We start from the raw sequence: 27,367 nt of genomic DNA on the forward strand, positions 1-27,367 counted from the left end.
GAACATTGCAAACATTTTTAAATCCTATTTATTAAGCTCTGAATGGTTTAGCTCCTCAGAACTGGAGCAAACACTTAATGCATTATAGTCCTTCACATATATATTGAGGACTCTTTAAGTTTACCTAGATTATCAAAATTAACTGCTTATGGTATATCCTTTTACTATGTGCACCCAAACTCTGGAACATTCTTCCTAGCTCTGTTCGGGAGGCAGAAACATGCCGTCAGTTTAAAGCTAGATTTAAGACCCATCTCTGCAACACTGCATGCACATTAGCACACAATAAGAATTCTATCATTTCAATCCATTAAAGGATTGTTAGCCTGCATACTGGGTCAAACACAATCGGGAACACTTTCCATAACACCCAATATACTTGTTACATTATAGGAAGAACTGCATTTTTAGTCTGTCTGTTTCATCCTTATCCCAAGATCACCGTAGTCAGTTGGATACAGTCCGTATCCAGATCAGATGGTATACCTGCACCTAAAGACGACCACAACTGAATGTCAGCAGAAACCATGACAACAGGACCTAGAGACAGATTCCCTCTGAAGACCTCATCGACATGGCAGCCATGGGTTTGGCCAGAGTAGAATGGGCTCCACGACCAAATCTGGTATCTGGTATCTAAGGTTTTTTCTCCATTTCTGTCACCAGTGGAGTATTGGTTCCTTGCCATTGTCATCTCTGGCTCATTTAGTGGGGGACACTTATTATTCAGCAAATTTAATTGACTAAACTGACATTATTGGATGCATTATTTGTGCGCCACGGTTTACAAATAGTACTTAGTACTTAGTACTTAGTCAGGTTTACAAATAGTACTTAGTCAGGATACATGCAATCGAGCATCCATGTTTACATGGATGAAAATAAGGTTGTGATACTGACTGTTTGTACTGATTCACTTTTTATTGGTTTTACCTTTATTTAACAACATACCAACAGCTGCCAAAACATCTTTCCAAAAGACAGTTGACAAAAACTCAATAAAACTGTTTAGAACATTTTGAGTTTTAAAAATGATGTGATCTAGGACCATACAGCACATTTAATTATATGTGTCCCTAAAGCCTCTTTTTCACCAGTTTGGAAATACAATACGGCGTCTAACCTGATTAAGTTCTACTGAATTGAGATCAAGTGTTTAACTAGACTGTACAACATTTACCTTTCCACATTTCCACTCCAATATTTTTTGACCTCTTCTCTTACTTCTTTATAGATGCTCGATTGCAAGTGAGTTGAGTCAATAGTGTGGTGTGAAGTGAGTCATTGGTTCATTTACTTTTGCACATAAAGACACCCTTTACATTCCACCCAAGCAGGAATGATAATGATCACTGAAGCTCTAAAAGATATTTTTATGCCATGTGGCTGTCTACAGATGGACTGTTTTGTGACAGCATACTGGACAGTTTACTTTTCTTATTTAGAAATGAAGCATGAAAGCTCAAGTTAATGGGGACCAAAGTGTGAGAATCTGGAAACTAGTTATGTGTGATCATTACATGTGATTTATGTGGCAGAAGGATGTCATTAGAGATGTCAGCGGAGTGCAAATAATCTGCACAAACACTAGTCATTTTGAAATAATGATGAGTATAATGAGTCTGTTTGGCTGGCACACACAGTCATGATTTGGAATTCCTGTCATAGTAGGCTCATTATATATAAGCTATGTAAATCTTTTCGTTGGCCCATTCTGTACGAGGGAAGAGTGTTCCACTGGGAACAGCGTTACAAAGAATTTTTCATCCATGACTGGTTGTTAAATGTCCATTACAAAACACGGTTTTCTAAAGGACATTCGAAAATGTTAATTATATTCTCCTCAGCGCTGAATTAGACTGCATGTAGAGTATTTCGATAACACGACGGATGTAACATAAATCTAATGCAGATAACACTGTGTCATATAAAACCCCTGTCATGGCAGTTCCGCATTTTTAAAGGGACATTTATGAGGGGAAAATTTTTGCATGGCAGAGATCACTTGTGAAGGTTTAGTGGAGCAGGTCTGTTTGATTAGGGGCGGAGTGGCAAGCAAGATTATCTAATTGCACTTTGCAACCAAGACTCTGTGAAGTTTCACTCATAAACGTATTTGCATATTACAGATACTGTGTAATTAAATAAAATGAAAATCCAAGACCAACTTAATTATTATCTTTCACTGTTGTTCTGTTTATTATTCTTGCACCTCACTACATTTTCAATGGGTTATGGGTGCAGGGTGAAGGCAGTCCTTCCTGTTAGCCTGGATTCTGGCATTGCCCACCTCTCCTGAGCGTCATAACTCAGCCAGCTGTCGTTTTGCCAGTGTATTTAAATTTAAAGAAAAGCTTGCATGTACTGAACGGAGCTTAATGATGCGGGATAGTGACCCATTCCTGGAAATGTCTTTCTCAGCTTACGTAAAAGAGTACTTGTTGTTTACGGAAATAAACCAACCCATGACTGATATTTTATACTGGAAAATGTAATTAAGCACCACTAAATCAAAAGACACTTGTTTTTTTACTGCCACTAGACAGTAAACCCTAGCCTGTGTGAAAATGACCTAAGCAATCTTAATTGTAAATCATTGGTTTTTTGATGAATAATAATAAAATATATAGGGGACTGGCTAGCTATTTTTTGGATTGATGGGCGTAGGCATATTTATGTATGCTGAAAAAATAGGTGCAGAAACAATTATTCAAATATTGCTAGTAAATGTTACAATTAATTCCAGTTAATAAAGCGTGCTCGAGATAAAAAAAAAAAAAGCAACGAGGAGTGTAGGTAGCATGAGAAGCCCAGGGAAGAAAAAAAGAGACGGATACTGATGGGCGCTTTCAAATCACTGCTTCGTGAAGCTTTAAAACTTTCATTAAACACTTTTGTTTTAGATAGTGGTTCGGAACGGGTATCATTAAGGTATCAACCTACTAAAGTCACGTGATTTCAGTAAATATAGGGAAATGTTTCGAAACGTTTCGAATTTTCGCCGCTGGGGGGGGCGATCTCTATGAACCCTTGATTCGTGCGAGTTCATTGAGATCGATCGCCCCCCAGCGGCGAACCATTGAACCAGCGTCTATGGTTTTTATCTAACCTCTGATCAGTTTAATCGATTTGTGGACATTTTAACGAGACATTTGTGTGATTAAAAGAATGAGTAGTAAGTAGTCTCTTTCTGGCCTATATATACAAGCTACCCATTAAACAAAACAAAACAAGCCACAACAATATATATATATATATATATATATATATATATATTTTTTTTTTTTTTATTATTTTTTTTTTTTTGTATTTTACAGTTTTTTATTACATTATTGTATTATACTTTCAAGAAAACATTTGTAATGGGATTTTAAAAGCTTTTAATGCCCGTTTTAGCGTTCGTTTTTTGACCAGGAGGCGTCACTAGCATGTGGGTGTTTAGAAGCACTTCGAAGGTTCGTTTCATGCATCACTACGTAATGAAAACCAACATCGTTTCATTGGTGTAACCATACGAGCTCGGAGGCGGGCCCTACGCTTATGTTTACTAAGCGCAATCAGTGATTGGCTATTCGTTTAAATGCCTTTGGTCTGATTGGTCTGCAGTCTGTCACTATTGACCAATCTTTGTCAAGCGGAACTATTTGAAAATCGTGGCGTGCGCGTCTTGATGAATGAACAGCTGCTGTTGACTCGCTGTTTAAACAGTGCACGAGAAAGGTGAGTTAGGCTTCTGCGTTAAATAAGCATGTATATATGGTACCTTTATTATCGATTTCAATTTTCAGTTGAGATGAACGTCAGTAGTCTGTGAATATAAACTTTTTAATTTCGCTAGTTATTTAAAATTATTAACAAAGCCCTCTAAAAACCGGTATATACCGGACTCGCTTTTATTGCATGACAAATCAAGTCATAAGTTAAATCAATCAAACGCTTTAAGCTGTTCTTCTATGTTCTCTCCAGGTAAAATGTTGGGACACATTGAGCCAGCTGAGCTTCAGTGCACGGTGGCAGTGGAGCGCTTGAATCCTGCAGGTCAAGCCATCAAACGGCAGCTCATCCGCAAAGGCACCGTCACATTAGGGCGGAATGAGTTTCAAGAGATAGTCCTGCGTGTTCACGATGGCAAAGCTCCTCAAAACTTCATGCTGCGCGATTTTCAGCTCTTTACGCGCTTTGCAAAGGATGGTAAATGTACTGTTAAATTCATCCCGGAAAGCACACAGGTTCTGGTGTCTGATTGTCCACCGGATCGTTTGAAGATGTTTCTGAAGACGCTCAGCATCAAACATCAGGCATCCCAAGGCATCAAGCCTATAAGTGATAGGGATAAACTACGAGCTGGCCTTCATAGAGCCTTTGAGACCCTAAGTCCACTCCAGCTTAAAGATGTGCAGAAGGCAAACGAGTTGAGAAGTAAAGTGAATACACCGATCCAACCCAAAGGTCCTGCAGAGAGATCTGTCAATAAGGTCTTGGGTGAAAGGAAGCAAGTAAAAAGACCCAGACCTGATTGTGACGCTAGTCCGGTATGTTCATGCATTTCTATATGACACTTTCAAACAAAGTTATTACATTTGTTTTGAAAAATCAGAAGCAGTAGTAGTATTTGTCTAACAAAATTAATTAGGTTAGCTCCTCCCTAATTAAAGTTCCTGAACTGCACTGCATTCAACAATTATACTCTTTAAATAACTCTGATCATACAGTAAAAGCATTAATGTTTGTCTATGAAAAAAGAAAAATGATGTGTTAATTTACAAAACCTATTAATTTTATGTCAATCATGTCTCTTTTTATAAATCGTTTAATTCTGATATTTAACTTTTTCCATTAAGATTATCACTTCTCTTCACCTACTATCTCAAAAGGGAGGGGGGGGGGGACTTTACAACAACAGTGTGTGAAGGTTTAATGTTCTTCTGTCATGCATTTAGCAGAATTATGGATTAAGTTTATAAATCAAGCGACTTCTGAAGAAAATGTACCAGTTCTGGTACATTCTGAAGAAAATGGCTAGTTCTAGTACATTGCATTAAGTAAAAACATTCATGTTCAATATTTTACATGGTCTCTGCCAAATAATAATTATTTGCATGTTTAGGTGAAAGCGCTTCACCCCAGTAAGAAGCCTCTGTTGGTTCTGCCTGTGACACAAAAGCTCAGCAAAGAACAAATTGCAGTTCTTAATGCAGTCTTGAGTGGCAAGAATGTGTTTTTCACTGGCAGTGCAGGTAATTTATTTATTTTTTTACCATTTATTTATTCACAGCCACATTGTTTTACATAGAGCTCTTATTTCATAGCATTTTGAACACCACTTTTCATGGCTTTATTTCAGGTACAGGAAAGTCCTTCTTGCTCAAAAGGATTATAGGCTCCCTGCCTCCAAAAAGCACGTATGCAACAGCAAGCACAGGTGTTGCGGCTTGTCATATAGGAGGGACCACACTGCACAGTTTTGCAGGTTAGAAAACATTTACACATCTGACTGTCAATTACAGTGCAGTCAGTGTGTTCTCCAATTCTTTTGATGCATTTCCTTGATCATACATACAGGCTAGAATGGGTCAGTAATGTTCACGATTTCACTCATGTCTCTGAAAAAATGGCAACAAATGCAAGCATGTTACATGTGTGATATAGGAAAGCTCTTACTATATAATTAATGATGGCAAGTGTTTTATGAAACGGCTAGTATCCTTGCACCCCAAACTAAACAGTAATCATAGGTGACAGGTTTTATTTCACTATGTACACACTTTCCTGAAGTGTCATGATCAACACATTTCTCATATCTATAAAAAGAATTGAGCTTTTGTGTAAGTTTTTTTTTTTCTTATCAGGTATTGGTTCCGGCTCTGCTCCTCTTGAACAATGTATTGAGCTTGCTCAGCGTCCTGGAGTGATGCAGCACTGGACATCTTGCAAACACCTTGTTATTGATGAGATTTCAATGGTGGAAGCAGAGTTCTTTGACAAACTGGAAGCTGTAGCCAGGTGAACCACACTCAAAACACTGTTAATGATACCAGTTTATTTCCGTACACTTAATTTTCCACATGGGTAAAATCAATAATTGTGGTGATAAAGGTTAATTTTGTTGTTGTTGTTGTTTCAGTGGTTCAGTAATTTCATTTAATGTGAGAAGTTGCAGCTGATTTTGTCACTCTGTATTTTTTCCTAATGCGCACCAGATGGCAAATGAATATTTGAATGTGATTAGGATCAGACCTTGAATAGCTATTGAATTCTAGACATTCCGTCAACAATTGTCAAAAATCCCAGTCTAGCACATGTTTGTAAATGCTTATCTTTTCTGAAGGAGAGTAACAATACAAAATCTTTCAATATTAGGCCAGAGTTGCATTATTAGACAAATGGCATTTGTATGTTGTGTTTCTAGATCCATCAGAAGATCCACTGAACCGTTTGGAGGGATTCAACTGATAGTGTGTGGAGATTTTCTTCAACTTCCACCTGTAACAAAAGGAAAGGACAAGGCAAACTTTTGTTTTCAGGTACTGCTTTCCTCATTTATGGCCCATACACAACAAGAATGATAACTATTAGTTCCCACACCAAAAAATTATAATCTTCTGTTCGTTATAAACATGTAACATGAACTAAGTTCATTTTCGCCTGCAGTCAAGAAGCTGGCGGAAGTGTATCCATATGAACATGGAGCTGACAGAGGTGCGCAGACAAACAGACAAGGCCTTCATCTCTCTCCTCCAGGCTGTTCGAGTGGGCAGGTACTGAGTTCTCATCACATCCACAGTTCACTGCAGTGAGTCACTGGCTCTGAGTGTTTTTGAGATAAAGTCCATGTGGTTCAGGGTCAGGTTTTATTTTTTCCCCTTTTTTTCTTCAACCTAAGGTGGTTCTTGTGAGAGTGATTTGAATGTTTATAGGTATTGTAGTAGGGAAACATTTTTTAAGCTTCATCTTGTAATCAATGAAGTTGTCAATTGATTCAGCTGATCATTTCGATTGGTAGAGTCACAGAGGAAGTTACTGCACAGCTACTGAGAAGTGCCTATCACAGCATCGAGAGGGATGGTATCCTAGCAACCAGGCTGTGCACACACAAGGATGATGTGGAGCTCACTAATGAGAATAAACTCAAACAGTTACCAGGTTAGTCGTACAGAAATATAATTTCAAACTGGAGATTTGATTTTTGGTTTGCTGGTTGCATCAGGTGGTAGTTGTACTGATACCGCTGTGAAGTGAATTGCATAGAGTAAGATTCTGGAAACTGAAATGACAATTAAAGGGTTAGTTCACCCAAATAGCAAAATTATGTCACTAATAATTTACCCTCATGTTGTTCCAAACCCGTAAGACCTCCCTATATCTTTGGAACACAGTTTAAGATATTTTAGATTTAGTCCGAGAGCTCTCAGTCCCTCCATTGAAACAGTGTGAACGGTATACTGTCCATGTCCAGAAAGTTAAGAAAAACATCATCAAAAAAATCTAACTGACCCTCTGATGTCACATGGATTACTTTGAAGCATCGAAAATACATCTTGGTCCACAAATACCAAAAACTATGACTTTATTTATCATTGTCTTGTCTTCCGTGTCTGTTGTGAGAGAGAGAGAGTTCAAAACAAAGCAGTTTGTGATATCCGGTTTGCGAACAAATCATTTGTTGTAACTGGATCTTTTTGAACCAGTTCACCAAATCGAACTGAATCGTTTTAAACGGTTCGTGTCTCCAATACGCATTAATCCACAAATGACTTAAGCTTAACTTAACTTTTTTTAATGTGGCTGACACTCCCTCTGAATTCAAACAAACCAATATCCCGGAGTAATTAATGTACTCAAACAGTACACTGACTTAACTGCTGTGAAGAGAGAACTGAAAATGAACACCGAGCCGAGCCAGATAACGAACGAACGATTGACTCGTTCTCGAGTCAAGAACAGTTTCTGTCAGACGCGTCCGATCCGAGAACTGAGGAGCTGATGATACTGCGCATGTGTGATTCGGCGTGAATCAGACTGACACACACTGAACCGAACTGATTCTTTTGGTGATTGATTCTGAACTGATTCTGTGCTAATGTTATGAGCGCGAGTAAACCGAAGGCTTGAATCAAGGGCAATCATCGGCAATGACGCCATTTACGTCGAGCGCAAAAGAACCGGTGAACCGTTTTCTTCAACCGGTTTATTGAATCGAACTGTCCGAAAGAACTACTGGTGATCCGAAAACCGATACAACCGGTTCTTGACTCATGCACGAGTCAGTCTGTTTTCCTAATGAATGTTGTTCAGTTGCTTTGACGCAATGTATTTTGTTTAAAGCGCTATATAAATAAAGGTGACTTTGACTTTGACTCTTGTTCATTATCTGGCTCGGCTCGGTGTTCATCTTCAGTTCTCTTCACAGCAGTTAAGTCAGTGTACTGTTTGAGTACATGAATTACTCTGGGATATTGGCATGTCACATGGACTACTTTGATGTTTTTCTTATCTTTCTGGACATGGACATTGAACCGTTCACACAGCTTCAATGGAGGGACTGAGAGCTCTTGGACTAAATCTAAAATATCTTAAGTGACATGACATTCAGCCAAGTATGGTGACCCGTACTCAGAATTCATGCTCTGCATTTAACCCATCCAAAGTGCACACACACAGAGCAGTGAACACACACACACACACACACACAGTGAACACACACATGGAGCAGTGGGCAGCCATTTATGCTGCGGCGCCCGGGGAGCAGTTGGGGGTTTGATGCCTTGCTCAAGGGCACCTAAGTCGTGGTATTGCCAGCCCGAGATTTGAACCCACAACCCTAGGGTTAGGAGTCAAACTCTCTAACCACTAGGCCACGACTTCCCCCAACTGTTTTAAACTGTGTTCCAAAGATAAACAGAGGTCCTACGGGTTTGTAACACATGAGGGTAAGTTATTAATGACATAATTTTGCTATTTGGGTGAACTATCGCTTTAAAAATCTACCATTTGTTTTCATAAAGTATAAGTAACAACAAAGCACTAGAAAGCACCTATGACGATGTATAGGCATACAGTTATTTGGGTTGTAAAAATCAGACCAGATCTGAATCAGATTCTGAATCTGATCTGGTTTGACATCAGATGTAAATTGTCAAATTTCTAAGTCTCTTAAGTTATTCCTTTGCAGGGGTCATGCGAATGTTTGAGGCTGTGGATAGTGACCCTATGCTGTTTCAGACCATTGATGCACAGAGTCCAGTGAGTCGGCTGTTACAGCTGAAAGTAGGAGCTCAGGTAGGTGTTTCCCAACACCCACTCTGGCAACATTTGCTCTTGATTTGTAATTTCAAATGTTGCTAGAAACGTTTTACTACTTCAGGTCATGCTCACTAAAAACCTGGATATCCAGAGGGGTCTAGTGAATGGAGCCAGAGGAGTTGTGGTTGACTTTCAGCCAGGCAATCAAGGTATAACTGACAGTGAAATGGTGACAAGTGGTTCTCCTGGTGCTTTTTTTTTGGTCACTTTCTTTTACATTATCATGAAAATAGGTGAATAAATGGATAAATCTAAAAAGAATATGTCCACGTTGTATTTTATCACAAAATCATAAGGTGCTATTGTGTAAGAATTTAAGAGACGAAGAGCATAAAATATCACTCATTAATTTATATATCTGGCTGGTTATAGAACACCAACATATTTCAGAGGATAGAAACATTGTGTGAGATGTTGTGACCTACCATCATTCGTGACCACCCATCCCCTTGCAGGTCTCCCTCGGGTACGATTCCTTTGCGGGGCTATTGAGGTAATAAAGAGAGAGCGTTGGATGTTTAAAGCGTCAGGGGGGCTGTACCTGAGCAGACAGCAGCTGCCACTGAAACTGGCCTGGGCCATTTCAATCCACAAGAGTCAGGTGAGCTCTGCTCTCATGTCTCACCATGAGTCATTTCGCATAGGTAGTAAGATACTGAGTCAAGCCTGCATCAAAAGACGGCATAGAATGAAATCTAATTTTGCAAAATTGTGCTGTTGATCTCATACTGTTTTTAGCCCCAGAGGAAATTATCATGTCATTTCATTGAAAATGCTATGAGAATGAACTGACTTGGCTCAGGAAGAGTGTTTTTATGTATCTGTGAACCGATGCTCAGGGCTATGGTTCTGGTTTCTGACTGCTTAACTTGGCCTCATGTTTACCCATCTTTTCTGACTATGTGCCTTCTGCACTGATGAAGTGTCAAATTATTGCAGTTTAGCTCATCAGCTGTCTGGCAAATGTTGGAGAAACCTTGTATATGTCTATGCCCCAATGCTCAGCTGAGGATCTGAGGAAAATATTAAATCAATTCCTCATAACCATGTGGGTCTAAATCTCTCAAGTGTTACATCCCACAATGACTCGATTTGGTTTTAACACTAGAATTGTCCTAAAAACAAAAATTATTAAAGGGATTATTCACCCCAAAATGAAAGCATTGTTTATTCACACTTGCGTGTTTCCAAACCTGGAAGGACATGGAAGATATTTTTAATGTTAATAACCAAGCCATTTTGGTTCCCATTGACTTTTTAAATTATGTATAAAAACAAATGCGATGCGACCTATACTATGTGCGACTTATAGTCCGAAAAATACAGTATTCATATATTTTGAGATACTGGATTTTTGACTTTCATGAGCTGTAAGATTTAATAATCAATTTAAAACTGTTGAAATGTTTTTCTTTACATGTCATGAATCTAGAATATATGAAAGTTTCACTTTTTAAAATGTTACCAAAAACGAACTCATGATATTCAAAATATGAGACTAAACTGTATATTCTTTAAATAAAAAAAAAAGGTAAAAAGCTGAAAAAGGGGGAAAATGAGTCATTTGTTAAAAGAATTTAATTTGGAGACTACAATACTTTGGCAAAAGGTTAGTCACTTCTGGCACTTCATAATATCATAATGTATTTTTATAACAATTGTGATGTTCTGTTATTGTAATCTGATAGTTTATCTTCGGGCTTCAATTTTACTGTAGTTCAGTCAGGACCACTGTCATCAAAGCCATGCATGTTAAAGGGCTGGAGGCACAGCAGTAAACAAAACCATATGCTAAACATCCCCCAACCATCAAACTGACAATTTTATTTTTATTATTTATTTTATTTTTTATTGTGTGCCAAATGAATAGGTCAAAATTTGATCCAATCTATTAGGTAGAGCAGTAATTACCTACTGATGAACTTATACCCTGTAAAAGGGAGTCCAATTCTGCTCCTTAAGGGCCGCTGTTCTGCAGAGTTTAGCTCCAAACACAATTAAACACCTGAATCAACTAATTACTAGAAACTTTCAGGCAGGTGTGTTGAGGCAAGTTGGAGCTAGACCTTGAGCAAGCCAGTGGTCCTACAGGATCAAGTTTGGACACCTCTGCTTTAACTGCATCGTAGCTTAAATTAACTAGCAAAATCTTCTGTCTTGGGCAGCCTGCCTATTTGCTTTGTCTTGGAGAGCCTGGTTCCATTACAAAAAACAATGTGGTATTTCTAGCATATTTATTAAAAATCTCATTTCCATGAAAGACAAGTGGTTATTGAATGAATTTCATGGAAGCTATCTTGATTGGTTGATTTTGTTTAGGGCATGACTCTGGATTGTGTGGAGATCTCTTTGGCACGTGTCTTTGAGAGCGGCCAGGCCTATGTTGCTCTGTCACGGGCCCGGAGTCTGGAAGGCCTGCGTGTGATGGACTTTGATCCGCGAGTAGTGCAGGCCAACCAGGATGTGCTCCTCTTTTATAAGAGACTGAGGAAAGAGAGACTTCTCATGCAGGTCAGTCCACCCTGTACAATCACTCTGTTCCTGAATACCCTTTTCTGTGTTAGACCAGACTGGCTCAATTTAAATGTTGAATCTAAATGATTTTAGATTGGCTAATAAAAGTGTCCCAGGTAGCTCAAATTACTGGAAGATTTTACAGTAGTTGTCAAATTGAAATGGCCTAATTTCAACAAGGCCTACATTGAGATAGGAAGTTTATTATAGGTCTCTGATTGTAATATCTGTTTCTTCCCCCAGTCCTCAATGAATGACTTTGTTGGACAGAGCCATAAGGAGAATTCCCGGTGGTGATGTGAAACTCTCATTCTCATATGCACTGTGTGCGTGAATTTATCAGGAACATAAGTCCTTTAAATTCAGTTAGCATTTCTTATTGGGTAAATTATAATACCCTGTTTTTCAACGGAGCGGTTATTTATTTTTTTTATAAATATTGCTTAAACCCAGTTTTATGTAACCATGTATTTCTTTTAATAAAATTTCTGTGGTTTTATTCATATGATTTTGATTGATTATGAAAGTGTCTGGTTTACATGCATTTTATCTGAGCAGTGCCTTTTAATCAGTGCCTTTTGCTTGTGGCATTGGTTTTCTAATTGTAAGTGAAATGTGTTTTTTATCACTTGGTTTGGTATGTTTGGTTGAATATTCTAGCTCGTTGAGTTTAGATTAAGTGGTGCACAACATCCTGTAACCAGTATACATTAGTCAGGACTACAAATATTTCCCTCTACATCAGCATCATTGAGATGCTTAAAAATAGTTTGTTAAACTTCCATAGATTATTATCCTTTTAAAAAATATAATTTAATAATCCAGTATCCATACAGGCATATGTGCTTATGTAGTGTGCCACTTCCATGGGTTGTTTTTACTTAGTGTTTTTACGACATTGTTGTAGCAAAATCTAAACAAGGTTTTTTCTCTACAAAACAAAAAAAAAGCTATATTACATTCTCAGTGACAGAAGATTTTAAAGGAGAAACTAGCAACTAAAAATGCAATGTCTACTGCCACCCCGTGAGACTATTTTTAACTGCAATTTGGTCACATGCGAAAAAAAAATCTTTCAACTGATTTATTTACAGCAAATTTCATAACATGTAAATATTTGTATGAAGATTCATCTACGGAGACAAATTTGACATCAGTAACCCTGAACAAAAGGGTAGATATAATGTAGCAGTCAGTGTCTGGCATTCTTTTTTTTTTTTTTTTTTTTTTTTTTTTTTTTTTATTAATGTACATGTACAACACAAGTTTTAGGTCTCTGGAATTACTTGTGCTGTATGTTTAAATCCACATCTGCAACGGTAGATGCTCCACTGGAAATGCTGTATGATGAAAGTGTCTCAGAGGGGCTTCATTTAACTGTCCTGTAGAGCTTCTGTGACTGATGATATTGGAGCAATATTTTTCAGGTAAAGTTCATCCAAAAATGAAAACTGTATTTTACCCACCCTCAAGTTGTTCTAAATAGTTGACAGTAGCCACTGACTTTAAATACACACACACACACACACACACACTATATATATATATATATATATATATATATATATATATATATATATATATATATATATAATAAATTAAAATATCCCCTTTTTTTTCTACCAGCAACTGTTCAGATTCTTCAAAATATCTTCCGTATTTAGCAGAAAAAAGGAATTCATCAGGTTTGTAACAACTGTGACAGAATTTACATTTTTGGGAGGACTATTCCTTTAAGTGAATGTATTTGAAAAATGACACAAAATTGAAGTTTAAAAAGGAAAAAAAATGTAACTTCTGAGTGTGACTTACACGATGGTCCCATGCTTGTAGAAACTCGAGAAGCTCCTCTGTGCAGTCCTTCTCTGTGTGTGTGACCGTATGCCAACTCTAGTTTCACAAGCTTCTAGCCTTTCTTGTGCATGTATGCAATGTGCCGTCTGCTCACATCTGTCTTATTTCTAGGGGGTCTTGCAGAGGGCCAGACAATGTATAATCTATATGGATTACTCTCCTTCAGCATTTTGATCTCTTTATTAAGTTCTTTCAAAATTAAACCAAAAATATGCATTAATAACAGAAGAATTTAAAGTTTAGCCTATACATTTTAGATATTGTAGTAACATACCACCATCTCTTCGTCCTCCTCATTGGCACCTTTTCCTTCATCTTCCTCTGCTGTTGTCTGTTCCTTTACAAATAAGAGACAAGATGCACAAATGTAGTACCATGAAACTATGTAACAAATATTATGAATACAAAATTTTGGAGACCAAAATGGTATTATTGAATCTTAGTGTTTTATATAAATATTTTTATGTATTTTCAATGCAAGCATCATTAAGTACTTAAATACACTGACATAGTATAATAGTGTTGTTTACAACATTTATTCTATACAATATTTAATAGGAGCATCTGTTCTTTATTTACCAAGGTGTCCTTGAATATAACAAATTCTAATATAATACTTTAACTAACCTCCCTGAAACTGTGATTGCACTGCTTTCAACCACTTTCTTCTGACTATATTAACAATATAGCATAAAAAAAATTAAGATTTTAAGAAATTAATAATTTCTTGATTAAACCTAAGAAAATGTATTAAGCAGAATCGCACTGAAAGGTTCCCTTGCTGTGCAACAAAAATAAAGATCCCGCTTTAGGTTCAGATGTTTCAGCTGGAAAGCTGCTTTAATCTGCCAAAATAAATAGTGTATTTCTTATTCTTCTCCCTTTTTAAAATAGGCCTACTTGTGTCTTAAGCTGCATGTTGTATAGGGATTACATTTGTGCATCTTGTCTGGTCTGACAGCTGAGATAAAAGTCACAATTCTTAAAACTTATAAATTTCTTCACTATTCTTCATGACAATCTAAAATTGGCTACTGTCATGAAAGAGTTTAAATTTAAACAAACTCTTAACTACAGTGGTCAAACTCGCCTCACAGGTAACTTTAAGATATACCAAGTGCATATTATTGAACACGTCACTCTTCCATACAAATGAGTTATTAGTAATTAAATCATCTAAATAACCGCAACCAGCCCAGAACAGTTTGTAATGTTTATGTCAGGTCTGGTCAAGACAGCTAAAATGTTAGCAACGACTTGCCTGCAATTCATAGAACGTACATGCAAGTTGCATAACTTCTCAAATCCACTTTAAACTCACAATACATTACAGTAAAATTTCTGAAATTAGTACCTCCTCCCCCACCTCGTCAGGCTCTCCATATGTGACCATTTCTCTTTCAAAAACCATATGAATATGTATAAATTCACTCGAATTAAACAGTAAAGGTTGAAAAACTGGCTGAAGTTGAACAAGTACAGGTTTATCTCAAATTAGAATGTTGTGAAAAAATTCATTTATTTCAGTAATTCAACTCAAATTGTAAAACTCGTGTATTAAATAAACTCAGTGCACTCAGACTGAAGTAGTTTGTCTTTTGGTTCAATTGTGATGATTTTGGCTCACATTTAACAAAAACCCATCAATTCACAATCACAACAAATTAGAATATGGTGACATGGCAACCAGCTAATCAACTCAAAACTCCTGCAAAGGTTTTCTGAGCCTTCAAAATGGTCTCTCAGTTTGTTACTAGGTTACACAAACATGGGGAAGACTGCTGATCTGACAGTTGTCCAGTAGACAATCATTGACCCCCTTGACACACCAAGAAGGGTAAGCCACAAACATTAATTGCCATAGAAGCTGGCGGTTCACAGAGTGCTGTATCAAAGCATGTTAACAGAAAGCTGAGTGGAAGAAAAATATGCACAACCAACCGAGAGAACCACAGCCTTATGAGGATTGTCAAGCAAAATCAATTCAAGAATTTGAGTGAACTTCACAAAGAATGGACTGAGACTGTGGTCAAGGCATCAAGAGCCAACACATAACGACGTGTCAAGGAATTTGCTGAACCACAGACAACGTCAGAGGCATCTTACCTGGGTTAAGGAGAAGGACTCCAAGGTCCTAGAGTGTGGAGGAAGGGTGGAGAAGCTCATAGCCCAAGTTGCTTGAAGTCCAGTGTTAAGTTTCCACAGTTTGTGATGATTTGGGGAGCAATGTCATCTGCTGGTGTTGGTCCATTGTGTTTTTTGGAAACCAAAGTGACTGCACCCGTTTACCAAGACATTTTGGAGCACCTCATGCTTCTTTCTGCTGACCAGCATTTGTAGATGCTGATTTCATTTTCCAGCAGGATTTGGCACCTGCCCACCCTGCCAAAAGCACCAAAAGTTGGTTAAATGACCATTGTGTTGGTGTGCTTGACTGGCCAGCAAACTCACCAGACCTGAACCCCCCAAAATATATATGGGGTATTGTCAAGAGGAAGATGAGAAACAAGAGACCAAAAAAATGCAGATGAGCTGAAAGCCACTGTCAAAGAAACCTAGATCTGGGCTTCCATATCACCTCAGCAGTGCCACAAACTGATCACCTCCATGCCATGCTGAATTGAGGCAGTAATTAAAGCAAAAGGAGCCCCTACCAAGTATTGAGTACATGTACAGTAAATGAACATACTTTCCAGAAGGCCAACAATTCACAAAAAAAAAAAAAAAAACACCGGGGGGGTTTTGTTAAATGTGAGCCAAAATCATCACAATTAAAAGAACCAAAGACTTAAACTACTTCAGTCTGTGTGCATATAATTTATTTAATACACAAGTTTCACAATTTGAGTTGAATTACTGAAATAAATGACCTTTTCCATGACATTCTAATTTATTGAAGCGCACCTGTATGTGAGGGAAATATAGAGAAATATAGAGACCCAGGTTCGTAGCCAGCCTATTGAAAGGGGGGGTTCTTTTTTTCAAAAAGTGGACCTTTTTTGCAGTTTTTCTCCACCTTTTGTATTTAATTATGAGGTTCAAATACTTCATTTTGGTGACCTTTTATGCACTAATTTGTGCTGGATTAGTTTATCCGCTGGTATCTTAACGAGCACGCTTTTTGATGCACCCAAAATATTTACTGCATTTTTGTCAAATTGCTTCCTCATGTAACACCTTTGTCAGTCCATACACAGTTCATAAGTTTAAAGACTACACTTGACCTTCCCTGAGCTGTTGCGAATCATCTGTAAATATACAGTATATGCATTGGTCAGTGATGAAGTATAAAGTGAATCCAACTGTTTCATTATCCGTTTCATTTTTTTTTTAAGTTTACTTGCAAAGTTATATGTTCCTGTTATCCAGTAACAGTTGGCTTCATACTTTTTGGAAGACAAGCAAGGTACTTTAAAAGAAAAAAATTATATTAATAACAAAACGATAACTATAGTTTCACATTATTTATATGTATGATTAGAAGCAGTTTAGCTAGCCTATGACATAAATGAAAAATATTTTGGTGTTTTTAGAATTTTGTGGTTTATAGATCTATATCGAGCTATATCAGGAACAACCTCAGCTACCTTCTGCTCCAGTGGGGTTGACGACTGTTAGCTATCCAGTGTTATAGGTTATGTAGTAAATATAACAACCTAACCCGGTTTGCCAGTTTTTTTTAACATATGTTCAATATTCTGCAACAATGACAGGCCTGCTTTCTCTTCCGTCTCCTGCTCTTTTCGCACTATACTCACTACTTGGTTGTACCGCCCGACATAAAAACAGTCAAACACCTTTTTTTTAAGCTTTGTCAATGACTAAACACTCCAATTTCATTCATTAGATGTATGTACATCCAACTTCAGATGGATTGGTGTAAAAAAAAATCTAAACATTTTAGTAACTAAGCAGAATTGTATTAGTTTTAGTAACAACATGTTTACCGTATTTTTCGGACTATAAGTATAAGTCGCATCAGTCCAAAAATACGTCATGACGAGGAAAAAAACATATATAAGTAGCACTGGAGTATAAGTCGCATTTATTTAGAACCAAGTGAAAACATTACCGTCTACAGCCGCGAGAGGGCGCTCTATGTTTTCAGTGCTAGACTACAGGAGCACTGAGCAGCATAAAGCGCCCTCTCACGGCTGTAGACGGTAATGTTATCTCTTGATTCATTTCTCTTGGTTTCATGTCAAATTAATTTGATAAATAAGTCGCACCTGACTGTAAGTCGCAGAACCAGCCAAACTATGAAAAAAAGTGACTTCTAGTCCAGAAAATACGGTAATTGTTATATTGTTTACATGGTACAATTTCTGGTTGGCCACGTTCTTTGTGCTTGACAAATTTTATGATTTCAGTTCAGTGCTTGTGATTTCAATATTGACTCATTTGGATAAATATTAGGCAGGCTTCACAAGATATAGGCATTCATTTTTCTCTTGATAAAAAAAATACAAAAAAAATATCACCCAATCAGCCCTATCGGCTGGTAGTAATTTTTAGGTTACATATAACTCAAATGAAATATATTGCGTTTTATTATTATAACAACAACTGTATTTAATGATATAGGTAAAAATATAATAAATATGTAATATAGTAGGCCTACAGATAATTAGCTAAATATTCTCTATAGCTCTTTTTTTTCCTAGCCAACTAAAGTGCCTACATGGTAATTAAATGGCTTTCCCAAAGTAAATGTTATGTGACATAATTGTTCTCCAGCAGTTTTATTGACCTCTTTGCGCATTGAAAAAAACTTGATTGATCGATATGAGGAGGAATATACATTTCGGTAAGTAATGTATCTTTCAACATTGTTCATTCGTGTTTATTTGCTATTAGCTAGAGATGATTGGTTCATGTGCCACTATAGGGATCTGTCACGTCACATTTACAAGCGCCAAAACTTATTGCTTGAATTTTGTAATAAAATTGACAGAATCTGAGAGCTGAGATATATTTTTTTATAACATAAGTATCCTGCTCTGTCTTGTCTGTCGGTCTCCGTGTCCTCTTTGGTTTGCGATGAGAAAATGGATGTGTGGTGTAAGAGCGTGTGGAAAGTGTCTCACGATGAATGCGTGAGAGTTGGCATTAGCATCGTAAATCAATCATTCCAGATAATTTACCTTAAGCGGTCTGCTTTGAACTTCTCAGAGGAATAAGACGCGCACGGAAGGAGAAGCATTTCCATTGGTTCCAGTCTACCGGTATTGGCCAATCACAAAAATATTGCACAGCCAATATAATTGAATTTCCCACTATGTTTTATTATTATAATTACGCTATGTTTATATGGCTATTATATTGTAGACTATTGAATGGATAAAATATAGAAATGCTTTTAATAATAAAAAAAATATCCCCCCACATCATTCAGAGCAATGCTTCTTCACCGTTGCTTCGAAAACTCTCTCTGAACTGCAGAGGCACACAAACACACACAAACGCCCAGCTACGATAATCATGTTAATTTGATTAAGTAATATTTGAACCATATTTGTCTCAAGCATCGATTAAAAAAATGCTGACAATAAGCACATGAAAAAAACGACTTAAATTCTGGACCTTTGGCAGTGAGGGGGGGTTCGTTCGAACCACCCGAACCCCCCCTGCCTACCGGCATGAGACCCACATTATACTGCAACTTATTTGGGAAATTGCTTGGCTAAATTATTTATTAGATGATGTTTTTGTTTTTAATAAAATAGCTTTATTATTATTTTGGATAAATTTAGAAAATAGTAGTGGAACCAATGAGCACAAAAACAACGGACGCTTTTTGTTGATACACAAACATGGCTGCGTACGTATGCACGAGATTTTGTATAAACAAATCTAAAGGCTCGATTAGATTTATTCAGCGACGGTTTCGAGTTAAAACTAAATGGGTAAGTAAAGAAGTTGCATTCCTTTTCAAAATAAAAACGAAGTGTCAGAAATAGATAACATAAGATGATATCGTGTTTCTCTGTATTAGGCAGCAACAAGGCCCAAGTTTCCTTCCACTGAACTTGCTCTGCACAACTTTGACACAAGCTACAGTATACAGTTAAGGGACCTGTGGCCCTCTATTAGAGTTGCCATGCTGTCTGAACAGAAGTATGGAGCGCTGATAAACAGTTTCTCTTCAACAGCCAATGTAATAACTGAATTAGAAGCTCAAGGATGTAAAGACTTCATCAGTATTGACTGCACCAGAAATGAAGTCCATCAATCTACACAGGACTCCACGACTTCACACAGACATTCAGATCCTGCTGCTATACAACCCAGTATAAGTACCGATATAAAATGTCTTGTTTTCCCCAAAGGAGACATTTCTAGATTTAAGCCAGCTAGGTGAGAATTACCAAAAATTTTCATTTCCTCTGCTGTGTCCTAAGTTGATTGTGTTTAATATATCTGTTCTATTAACTTAGACCTGACAGCAATGGCATATTGGGATATTATCTTCTGGATGCTGCCTCAGTGCTGCCTGTTCTAGCATTGGATGTCCAGCCAGGACACACAGTATTGGATCTATGTGCAGCTCCAGGAGGGAAGACTCTCGCTCTGCTGCAGAGACATTCAGTCGGTATGTGAACTGCCATATTGCCAACACTCAAAAGTGTTTTAATGGAAGAGATGCAGATGATATATGCATCTTATTTATTATTTTTTTCAGATTATCTGTGGGCAAATGACCTGTCAGGTTCCCGCACAATGCGATTACGCAGGACACTTCAGAGCTACCTGCCTAAAGAGTTCCTGGAGGACAACAAAATCAACATCACTTCCACGGATGGTCGGCAGTTAGGCATAACAGAGGAGAAAAGCTTTGACAGAGTTAGTATTGGGCAAAATGTCTGGAAAAGAATTGCATGTTTTTTGAAGTGAAAGAGAATTCCATGTTATACTAACATACAAATGTTAGTATGTGAATTGAACCACAATATGATTTGATAAAATGATTACAACTCCATACAGCGTTTGAACAAGAGATACAGTTTACGTCTTATTTTTGCTTTAACGTATATTTCATGCTCTGGTTCTAGTTTCTACTTAATTGATCATTACTTATCAAGAAAATAAAGAAAGACTTTATTCATGTAATAGTATTTAATTTTTACTTAATTAAAGTAACATATAGTTTTATAATACTTAATATAAAACATATATATTCTTTAGTCATTAACTCAGTTTAATGTTGTTTTACTAATGCACCGAGGTGGCATTGTTATTAACTGGAAGGAAAAGATGATAATTTGATGGATGATTCAAAATAATCATTAGTCACCAGTAGGTAGTATATTCGTTCATATGTATTCATAGAAAAATGTACATATGTGACGAAGATGTTTGTGTGACAGCACCAGCTCTCCAACATGCAGTATAAGTCAACATCTGAATTCGCTCTTTTCATTTTGTTACCCCCCCATTCTGATATAGTGCACTCAACTGCCTTACACACTATAGGGGTTAGTGAACAAGTGAGCGATTTCAGTCACATGCAAGTATGTACACTACTGCTCAAAAGTTTGGGGTCTGGATGATTTTATAATTTTTTTTATTTAAGAATAAATAAAAACTTTTGTTTAGCAAGTACACCTTAAATAAAAAATAATGACGGTAAAGACAGAAGTAAGCAATGTAATAAAATAATTCCATTTCAAATAGATGTTTTCAACATTGATCATATCAAGATTCTTGACCAGCAAATAAACATATTAGAGTGATTTCTGAAGGATCATGTGACACCAAAGACTGGAGTAACAACTGCTGAAAATTTAGCTTTGTCATCACATGAATAATAGAAAAGTTCTTTTAACTTTAACTTAAAAGTTCTTATGTCCCCTTGCTGAGCTTCGGAGACTTCTTGCATAAACAGAATATAGTTTTGCCAGCCCCAGACTTTTAAATGGTTGGGTTATACTGCTGTACTTCACCACCACCATGTATTTACATTGTGTTCTCTTGATTGTCACACTGGTGTATCCTCGTATGTCATGTGTGATGTCACCAACGGTTAAAAAATAACTAACATCTGCTATTTGTATGGTTACAGCATGCACATCTGCCAAGCATGTGATAGCAGCACAAATCTGGGCATTGTGCCATTACCTTCATCTTCCATCTTTTTACAGGTGCTTGTAGATGTCCCCTGCACCACAGACAGACACTCTGCAATGGTGGAAGAGAACAATATTTTTAAGAGGTCTAGAACCAAAGAGAGACAGAAACTTCCCCTCTTGCAAACACAGCTGCTTCTGTAAGTAATTATGTAAATGGTTTAAAATGCACAGCAAACAATATAATATTAATATATATATATTATTCATTCACTGGGCATTTTTATGTATATATATATATATATATATATATTTTGTTGAATGTGTTTTGTGGTGTGCATGTGTCCGTGAAGACTGACGTCTAATCAATCTGATGTTTCATATTCTGCCCAGGGCTGGGATCCAGGCCACGCGACAGGGTGGAAACGTTGTGTACTCTACTTGTTCCCTGTCCCAGCTGCAGAATGAGTGTGTGGTGCAACAGGCCATAAGTCTCGCTCAGCAGGAGCTGGGAATCACAGTGCATGTTCAGGACCTCAAATGGTTTGCGCAATACTTTTCTGACACTTTCCACTTTGCGCCACAGTTAAGTGTTGGGGAGTTGGTTTTACCACACCTTTGTGCTAACTTTGGACCAATTTATATGTGTAAATTACAACGAATGAACTAGATGGACATTCAGAAATGAGCTCAAACATCATCACACGTTTGTGCTTCAGTAGTGCCCCCTAGTGACCAGACATGGAACTTTTACAGCCATTAAGACAGACATAAGTCTACCTTGAAACATTGTTGTAAATGTAATCATGTCATTATAATTTGTAAATTTTTATTTGATTATCAGATTTATTAAAGTTAAATATGGTGCAAAAAGATCACAAACAGTCTTTTTTTCCAATTGACTCTTCCCTCCTGTGTAGAACATTGAAAATCTAAAGCCAACATTCATTCTATGATGACAAGTCAACTAAAAAGAATGATCTATTCAGGAGGGAAGCATGCAGCGACTTTGATTATTAATTTTTAATTTTTTTAAACTGAGAATCCCGTTTACTTTTTTTCACATGTTCCCAGGTTTGGTCAGTAGGGGGCGGCCACAGACCGTTATAAAACTGACCATTAGCTGTTAAAAGTAGAAACAGATGAGACTGACTTTGTTTTTCAGCATGATTCAAACAACACTGTCACGGAGAGAGGGCTAAAACGTGATGATATTCATGTTCAATGTTATATTTATTTTTACTAACAGTTTATTTATATTACTAATATAATATATTATTATTTGTTATTATTATTATTATTATTAGCAGTTCATTTGCCTGAAGGATGCACAGATATGAATGAAGCCCATGAACTTTTAACTTATTATAAATTTTATTATTTTGTTAGATACTGTATCTAATCACCATTATTTTTGAATAGTTTACATTTTAAATTTCCACGTAGTCTATCGATTAATATGAGGCCTAAAAGCTGGATGCATAATAATATTTTCTTTTACAATAATCTCAAGTGGCGGGACATTACTGAATCTGGTTGCAAATTCACATATCAGCTGCCCACAAACAAATTTAAACTGGAAAATTTTAGTTTATCGCTATACACAGGCATTATGATTGAGTATTCGGTGGTGTTTATAATAACATATTCATTATAAGGATAAAGATGATCCGTGAGCAAGACAAGCAATGCTCTTCTGAATGCTGTATGGGTTGATGTGTCTGCAGCACTTCTACACCTAATGTTTGCGCTCTGAATGTGTCATTTAGATTTGGCATCAGAGGAGTGTTTTGTTTTCTGCTAGCATATAAAAGGTTCAATTTTCCCCCGGTTGTCCATGAACCTTGTGTCTATTCCAGGCAATGTAGCATGAAAAGGTGTGCGCATTTTAGTAAGAGGGGCTGACGAGAGCCATCGACTCCCCGCTATCATTAAGCTGCTCGGAAACTGTTCCATCGGTGCCAGAGTCGAGATTGGCCGAGCAGTCGTTTACTCGCCGGCTTCTTGTTGAACATTAAGGACGCAAGAGGATACTAAAATGGGATGCTTTCCCCTCGTTTTCCCCTTCGCCTTTTATTCCACAGATGAGTGCAGATAATTTTCTGTGCGATTGTGAGTGATTACTGTATTACCGCGGTAATATAGGGTTATTTGGGAATGCAAAGAGAATTAATGACACATAAAAACTATTTTTGCATTGACTGCCTCTCTCGGCCGGGATATTTCTCCATGCCTGCATCTTGTGATTACCTAAACGTATTGTAAATATGTGTTTCCTATGGGCTTTTACATAAATTTACATTTTTTAACACTCAGGAGACAGAGGGACCATTAGGGACAAGTTATTTTCATCTATACGTTTTATTCATTATTGACTTTGACACTGCTGAGGATGCTGGCATCTGATCATTTGGCGAGCACCTTGCCAATGATGTAAATCGGATGTAGATCTTTGTAATGACAGAAACATGTCGGGAATATCGTCTGGACGTGAGGCCTTATAATGATGGAATCTCAGATGTCCGTAGGTGGGTAAAAGTCATAACGGCTTCCCCTGGAAAAGGCAAACATGAGTGTTTTGTGGGGAAAAAAACTACTTATGATTCAATCACACAGCCCAGTATTCTTGCTGGAACTTTTGCAAAGTTTATTTCAAAACTGCAGGGCCCCTCCAAAGGGTCACGCTCACTCCTTTGATTCCCTTGTTTGTATGTTAGATTAGTGTACACACAAACAGCTTTTTTTTTAAATTTCAGTTCCCATGGACTGAATGTAACTAGAACCTAAACTTGATCTATTCAATTCTATTTTGTGTTCTGCAGAAAAAAAAAAGTCATATAGGATAGGAAAAACTCCCATGCCATTAATCGAAACCTGTATAGTTTACTTTCTTTTTTGGAGCACAAAAGAAGATGCTTTAAAGAACTGTTTGTATCCAGTTATATATATATATGTTGTGTTCAGCAGAAGAAAGAAGTTCATATATTATTGAAAATAAGGGTAAGTAAATGATGACAGAATGTGTATTTTTAGTTAAATTCCCATAACTGTTGTATTTTAGTAATTCATCGACTATCCTTTAACACTTTATATTAAACATTACCAATATTATGTATATATTTTATGCCTCCAGTTCTCAAGCCTTCAAATGTAAGATGTCTTGAATATCAGTAAATCTCTGTACTCCATGTTTGTTTTAATGTCCACAAGCTATAACATCATATTCACATAAAGGAAACGCCTGACCTTAGGTTCTTCAGTGATAAGATATATATGATAGTTGGAGGTGGTGTGAAGCTCTGGCCTGAGGCATATCCTGCTGCTCGGATGTCTGTGGTATGTGCTGCACATCTGAAGAGCCCAGCATAAGGCCTCAGCACTCACTCTTCAGACTGTGGATCAAGGGTGGCCTGGCCTCGGGGACTTTTTATGATAGGAGAGTACACTTGGAGGCCAAATGTCTGTGTGATGTAATTATTTCTATTTAATTTTTACAATTAAATAACGGATATTAAATATTTTTAAATGTCAGTCCTTACTAATCATTGTGAGAATCTTAAAACCGACAACTGAAATATATTGATTTAATTTGTGTAATTTTGCAACATAAAAACACAATTTCATTTGTAACTGGTATCTATAAATAATTTTTTTTGTTTTTTTAAATATGTATACAAATTTAAGTTATCCCTGTAATGGCAAAGCTGAAATTTCAATATCACATGATCCTTCAGAAATCTAATTCATTTCTCTGTTGATTTTCTTTTTTGTCATCAAATAATCATCCAAATAATCCTTTTCAAAGATGATATTATTTAAAATTGAGCACCAAATCCGCATGTTAGATGATTGTGTGGCATTACAGAAATAAATTACATTTTAAAATGTCAAAGTTACTTTAAATTGTAATAACATATCACAATATTGCTATATTTACTCTTCTTAAACAAATACTGTAAATGTAGTATAAGATAGGGTGAGCATAATACTTGATACAAAAAAAATGCGTTTTTAAAAAAAAAATCACAAATATTCCAAACTTTTGGCTGCAAATGTACATATAGCTATGGACCAGTCCATTGTCTCTATCTCTGCGGTGCATCCATCATTACTGATGCAATGCAGCATTCAGATAATCACAGTTAAAACATTCTGCTGAAGCAGCATTCTATTAACTGTCCCATGATGCTTAGTATGAATTACCACACCATACATCTTCCCGCTTAATCTACCATTAAGAAAATAAATCCTCACAGGCAACAGCCATTTCAATGCATGTTTTGCCCGTGATTGTCTGCTTTCACAGTAGTGAAATGTCTTGCCTAACTCTCAAGTGTCCGGTGGAGACTTAATCCATATGACTGTGTCCTGCATTCAAAGAGTGCTGAGCTTCCCTCCGCATGCCCACAATGCCACTCTCCCGGTCTGAAAGGTATGTGTGGTGTGGCATTGATGTGTAATTGCGTGTGACTGAAACAGCGCCTTGGTGACAGGCTCTAGAGTGCTGCGGTTGGCTTGGGTGAGCTCTCCCCAGAAAAGAGGGGTTTTCTTTGCCCTTAAGAGGATTAAGTGGGGTTGTGATAACAGAGGGATAAAAAGAAGAGAATTGAATCAGAAAAGAGAGCTGGGACCAAAGAGGGCGACCTCTCGCAAGCTAGTTCAAACACCTGTTGTCATCGTCCCATCATCAGCACACTCAGTCACACTGCTGCTTTTTCTCTCGTAAATATTTGAATTTAAGATATTAAAGCACATTAATTTATGTTCAGGTCTAACGTGCATTAATAGTTGGCATCTTTCATTTTTTGGCTAGTTTCTGAGTGAGCAGGAGTTCTTTGATGTATATCTGAGCAATGGCTGTTGAAGAGATTTACCTCAGCTGACAGCTTGGAGAGTATGTGGCAAAATTGCAGTGCCAGCGGGCTAAAAGAATGCTGGGAACAGGATTAGGATCATATTCTGTCACTTCTTCAATGGGCTGGGGTTCCTTATGGTGGCAGCTTTCATTCTCCATGCAGCTAAAACCAAAAAGGAGCGCATGAGGGAAAGAAGTCTGGACTGAATGGCACACTGTGATTTTTGTGCTAGGCATGCTTGAGGTCCATTTTGTGCTTGTGTGTCTGTAATGGACTGTCTGACGGTGACACCTGATTAAACGCCAAGGTGAATTTAGAAACCGCTTAATAATTGAATTTGGATGCTGTGGAGCTCAGCAGTAACAGCTGTTTGTTTTGGTACAGTCTTATTTAATCCCCCCCCCCCCCCCCCCCCGGTTGTGTTGGGGTCAGTTTGAACAGCATTCAGTTCCAAAATGCCTGGAAAGCTGATTCATTTGTGACTATTTCTCGTGTAGGGTAATGTGGATGCAAAGGTGTGTTTTGGAACGGCTGTATACATTGTTAACTTTTGTGTCTGGGTCATATTAACCCCCCAATTAATTGCCATGCAATTTGATAAAACAAAATAAATAAATAAAAAAGTGTTTTCTATCGTTTAGTGACATACACTAAAATAAAAATTTCATGAAAATCACAATCAAAAAAGGAAAATTCACTTTTTCTTTATATTGTTTTATTTCACAGTCAAAAAGATGAGAGAACTATCTGATTAATTGAAAAAAAAACACCCAT

At 37.1% G+C, this 27,367-nt stretch overlaps 2 protein-coding genes across 3 annotated transcripts; both read left to right on the forward strand.

The window, feature by feature from the left end:
* Positions 1–3,579: 3,579 nt before the first annotated feature.
* On the forward strand, positions 3,580–12,320 carry pif1 (PIF1 5'-to-3' DNA helicase homolog (S. cerevisiae)). 2 transcript variants are annotated; one of them, XM_059502201.1, is made up of 13 exons: positions 3,580–3,720; positions 3,967–4,532; positions 5,108–5,237; positions 5,345–5,470; positions 5,850–6,003; positions 6,410–6,524; positions 6,652–6,758; positions 7,004–7,143; positions 9,173–9,279; positions 9,365–9,452; positions 9,759–9,904; positions 11,623–11,814; positions 12,061–12,320. In XM_059502201.1, exons 2-13 carry the CDS (start codon positions 3,972–3,974, stop codon positions 12,112–12,114), a joined length of 1,920 nt encoding a protein of 639 aa, XP_059358184.1. In that variant the 5' UTR covers positions 3,580–3,720; positions 3,967–3,971; the 3' UTR covers positions 12,115–12,320. The 2 variants fall into 2 exon arrangements, with proteins under 2 accessions (XP_059358184.1, XP_059358185.1); XM_059502202.1 differs by lacking the exon at positions 3,580–3,720 and adding an exon at positions 3,748–3,874.
* A 7,032-nt stretch (positions 12,321–19,352) lies between these two features.
* nsun4 (NOP2/Sun RNA methyltransferase 4) lies at positions 19,353–22,619 on the forward strand. The gene is made up of 6 exons (XM_059500929.1): positions 19,353–19,577; positions 19,667–20,028; positions 20,109–20,263; positions 20,354–20,514; positions 21,813–21,937; positions 22,131–22,619. Exons 1-6 carry the CDS (start codon positions 19,485–19,487, stop codon positions 22,405–22,407), a joined length of 1,173 nt encoding a protein of 390 aa, XP_059356912.1. The 5' UTR covers positions 19,353–19,484; the 3' UTR covers positions 22,408–22,619.
* The last annotated feature ends 4,748 nt before the right edge of the window (positions 22,620–27,367 follow it).

The sequence above is a fragment of the Carassius carassius genome, chromosome 20 (assembly GCF_963082965.1).
Source record: "Carassius carassius chromosome 20, fCarCar2.1, whole genome shotgun sequence".
NCBI lineage: Eukaryota > Metazoa > Chordata > Actinopteri > Cypriniformes > Cyprinidae > Carassius > Carassius carassius.